This window comes from Hippocampus zosterae, chromosome 16 (genome assembly GCF_025434085.1).
Source record: "Hippocampus zosterae strain Florida chromosome 16, ASM2543408v3, whole genome shotgun sequence".
Lineage (NCBI taxonomy): Eukaryota > Metazoa > Chordata > Actinopteri > Syngnathiformes > Syngnathidae > Hippocampus > Hippocampus zosterae.
The window spans coordinates 16,986,717-16,990,575 of NC_067466.1; the positions used below are offsets into that span (position 1 = coordinate 16,986,717).

The 3,859-nt window shown below is 45.6% G+C and overlaps 1 protein-coding gene across 1 annotated transcript; it reads left to right on the plus strand.

The window, feature by feature from the left end:
• Positions 1-350: 350 nt before the first annotated feature.
• On the plus strand, positions 351-2,399 carry LOC127588818 (claudin-9-like). Its single transcript, XM_052047684.1, has 2 exons — positions 351-583; positions 1,608-2,399. Exon 2 carries the CDS (start codon positions 1,623-1,625, stop codon positions 2,397-2,399), a length of 777 nt encoding a protein of 258 aa, XP_051903644.1. The 5' UTR covers positions 351-583; positions 1,608-1,622.
• Positions 2,400-3,859: the final 1,460 nt, after the last annotated feature.

The following is a 3,859-nucleotide window of genomic DNA, read 5'->3' on the forward strand; positions in this document are numbered from 1 at the left end:
TGCTTTTATCAGTATTTAATGATTTGTATTTTTGTGAGAAATAATAGAACAGGCAAAATGGCTGAATGTTGTTTTTTTGTTCCCGTTTCTTCTCTTTTTCATCACAACATTTCAGGATAATAACGTCCCTGTTCTGCTTCCCAATAAAGGCCTCAGTGTCGCCAGCACTGCATGCAGGATTATTCCTTTTTTTTTCTAATCCCATTACGGCACCGCGTGAGGGCGACCAGGGGAAGGTGGCAAAGGTTGTTTTGTTTCGCCAATGAGAGAATGATTAACTGTCGCGTGTGCTTGACAGGAGGCGACGGCCCGGATGACGACGCCCGGCATCTGACGAGGATGAGGATGAGGACGAGGACGCCACACACGGACACACACGCGCGCGCGCACATCCATTGTACTGCTTTTCAAATCCACCTGCTTCCCAAAATGCATTAAAAGTCTTAAATAGTGACTTTTAGTGTCGGATTGTACGGCCGCAAATATGGTGAAGTGGACAGAAAAAGTCTGATTTTTTTTTTTTTTTTTACTGGAAAGAAGCACGGGCCACGGGAACAAGTGATTTCTTCAGGCAGTGTTAAAAGTAAGTCCCCCCGCTCCCCTATTTTACAGCATAAAGTTTTAACAAGTTACAATAGAGACAAGAGTTACAATGTGATGTAAGCATATTTGCGATGTTGGACATTATACAGCAAACGGAGACAAGTTTTACCACGTTAAGCAGCTGTCTAATCCTAGTATTTTGTAATTGCATTTCATTAAAGTAATGTTTCATTAATCGTATTCTTTGAAAGCTAAATATATCACAGACAAGATTTTTCATAACACCGAAGCCAATTCTGATCTTTAAAAAAAAAAGACCAAAAAAATTGTGCTCAGTTGTCAACTGCAGACGTCAAAATGGATGCCATGACAAACGTCTAGAATATGTAACTCGCTAGCTACTAATTGCTCGTAAGCAACCAAAAGTTGGTTCGTTGCTAATCGCTCGTTATTTACAGAAATCTTGCAAATACAGTAGTCAAGCCAGCTATCACTTCTGTATGTTTTCTGAAAATTGATCCACCAACTGATGTCTAATCTGTAGCGAGCCTATAAATTGCCAATGGTTATTTAGCAACAAAAACAGAAAACCCGACACAAAATAATTGCCGATTGCTAGACAGGTCCAAAAACTGGTGGCTATGTTGTAACCCTCTGTCATTTACTTAAGTCTAGCTTGTTATGTTAGGTGCTAATTGCCAGTTAACTTACAACAAGCCTACATACCCAAGCGCTTGATAGCTAGCAGCCAACTAGCAACTCACCCATGAAAGCGGAAGTTAGTTTCTAGCCAATTAGCTAGCCACAGCTACTATGGAATCTTCTCAGAATGGAAAACCTTGGCACCTCAGGAGATATTGTTAATTACTTAGTTGTACTAATCTACAAATTACTAATCTTTTTGATTAGTAGCTCTTTAGTTACTAGCTAGCTAGTCAGTAAGCAATAGCACATAATAGTAGTGATGAATGACCGATAAGCTACAAACTGTGAAGTTGCGCAAATCTTGCTTACTAGTTAGCCATCGATGTATTCATTTTCCATTTGTTCCTGTCTCTCCCCAGCAGCGTTGGGTTTCCATGGCCTCTGCGGGTCTGGAGCTAGTGGGCTTCTTCCTGGGCCTGCTGGGTCTACTGGGCAGCCTGGTGTCCACGGTGCTCCCCTACTGGGAAAATACGGCGCACATCGGCTCCAACATCGTGACTGCGTCGGGCAGCATGAAGGGCTTGTGGATGGAGTGTGTCCATCAGAGCACCGGGGCCTTCCAGTGCGAGACGTACAATTCCATCCTGGCCCTGTCCTCTGACCTGCAGGCGTCCCGGGCCCTCATGGTGGTCTCTCTGGTGTTGTCCACCCTCGGCCTGGCCATCGCTGTCCTCGGCATGCAGTGCACTGTCTGCCTGGAGGGTTCAGGGGAGCTCAAGAAACGGGTGGCGGGCGTGGGCGGGTGCTTCTTCCTCACGGCCGGCTTCATGACGCTGATACCCGTCTCCTGGACCACCAACAAAGTGATACAGAACTTCTACAGTCCTAATGTACCCACCAATCTCAAGTTTGAGCTGGGCGACTGCCTCTACTTGGGCGTAGTCTCGGCCGTGCTCTCTATGCTGGGGGGCGGCATGCTGGCGGTGTCTTTCTGTGAGGGGCACGAAGGTGGAGGACACCGGGGGAGGTGGTATGGGGGTGGAGGCTACCCGTACCCGGGCGGCGGAGGCGCTGCACCAGTGGTACGGAATCCCACCAGCCTGCAAATGGACAGGAGAGGGCACACGTTGATTCAAAGCGGGAGCGGGAGCTCCGCGGGAGTCCACGTGAAATCCGTAAAGGCAGGATATGATGTCACAGGATACGTGTGATCTCACAAGGAGATGTTTCAGACTGACTGTGATTTTTTTTAATGAAATAAATGGTGGTTTGAAGAGTGTTTAGACTTTTAAGAGAACTGTTTCAAACGTTGAAGCTACGCTACCCACATGCTCACTAGTTATAGGCGGATGCTGCTTAGTCATTTGTGTAGAAAGAAAGCGCTAACTTTATGCTACGTACGTGCGGCGCACTTGCCCTCTTGCTAACCAAAACGTTGCTGTTCTGCGACAGATATGCGCCATATTTGCTATGGCTTTGGACAAAACTAGGTGGGGTATTTCATATCGAACCAAAATGCTAACATTATGCGGCTAACGAATAAAAGCTAGCTACGACGCGTGGCTCTAGATCAAGCTTTGAGGTCATCCACCTAAAATGCTAACATTACGCGGCTAACATGGGGCTTAGTCGCTGTATCTCCCTGAACTAACATACACTTTTAAAGTACACATTAAAGTCCATTCGAGAGCAACAACTGACCGACAAACAGAAAGCAGACAAAAACAACACACGCGAGCGAAAAGGATCAATAATGGATGTGTCATGACTTAACTGAACAACCTCAGGGGCCACATTTACAAAGAGAGTCTAGGAGTCCTCCTAGACCGAGAGCTCCTAAATTAGGCCAGGAACACAAATAATCTTGGTTGATTTTGTCTTTCTGGGTGTGGGGTGCTGCGTTGAGATGATGTTCTCGTCTGCTAGCTTAAACCAAGGAAGGCATCAAGGTTGTTGACTTGTGACAACTTGGCTACCAGTCTTTGGAAGTTTGCATTGGATTGGATAAACTTTATTGTCAAATGTACTGTATGCGTAACATACAGCACAGAAAAAAAATTCTTCCCTCTCAACATAAAACAAGAGTATGATCCGGAGTACAACTTTAGGAAGACCGTGCACTGCGTTCCTGGCTATGATCTTTGAAACAAGGGGTGGATGATGCAGTTGCCATGTCATCTGATGCAATTTGAACCGCTTTTGAAAATGTTTGAACACATGTTCTTCACATAGAAATTGAGCCTTGCAATGTCACAGGCCCACGTTTGGTTTGGAATTGCCGCTGGTGTTTTGCCAACACCATCTCTGTTGGACAAGGAGTTAATGTATCGTTTCTGTATCAGTGACCCAGTATGAAAACTGATTTCAGGTGTCAACATATCCGTGATCGTGTTCGACCACGGCTAATAGATGGACGGGCCAACTGAAAGCTAAGCCTTTCAGTTCAGCTCCATCTTTGTTACGAAGAGTGTGCACATCAAGTGCGGGGATGCATTACTGCGTTGCGGAGTAAATGAGTTTCAAAATAGGAAACGCAAATGGGACGAAAGGTCATACAGAGGTCAATGTTTTATGTTGAGAGGGAAGAAATGTCATCTGCGCGGTACGTTACACAAACGCGCAGCACATTTGACGATAAAAGTTCAATTCGATTCGACATAGAGCAGAGGCG

Coding starts and splice junctions, on each gene's coding strand:
- LOC127588818 (XM_052047684.1), top strand. CDS start 1,623: ATGGCCTCTGCGGGTCTGGAGCTAGTGGGCTTCTTCCTGGGCCTGCTG.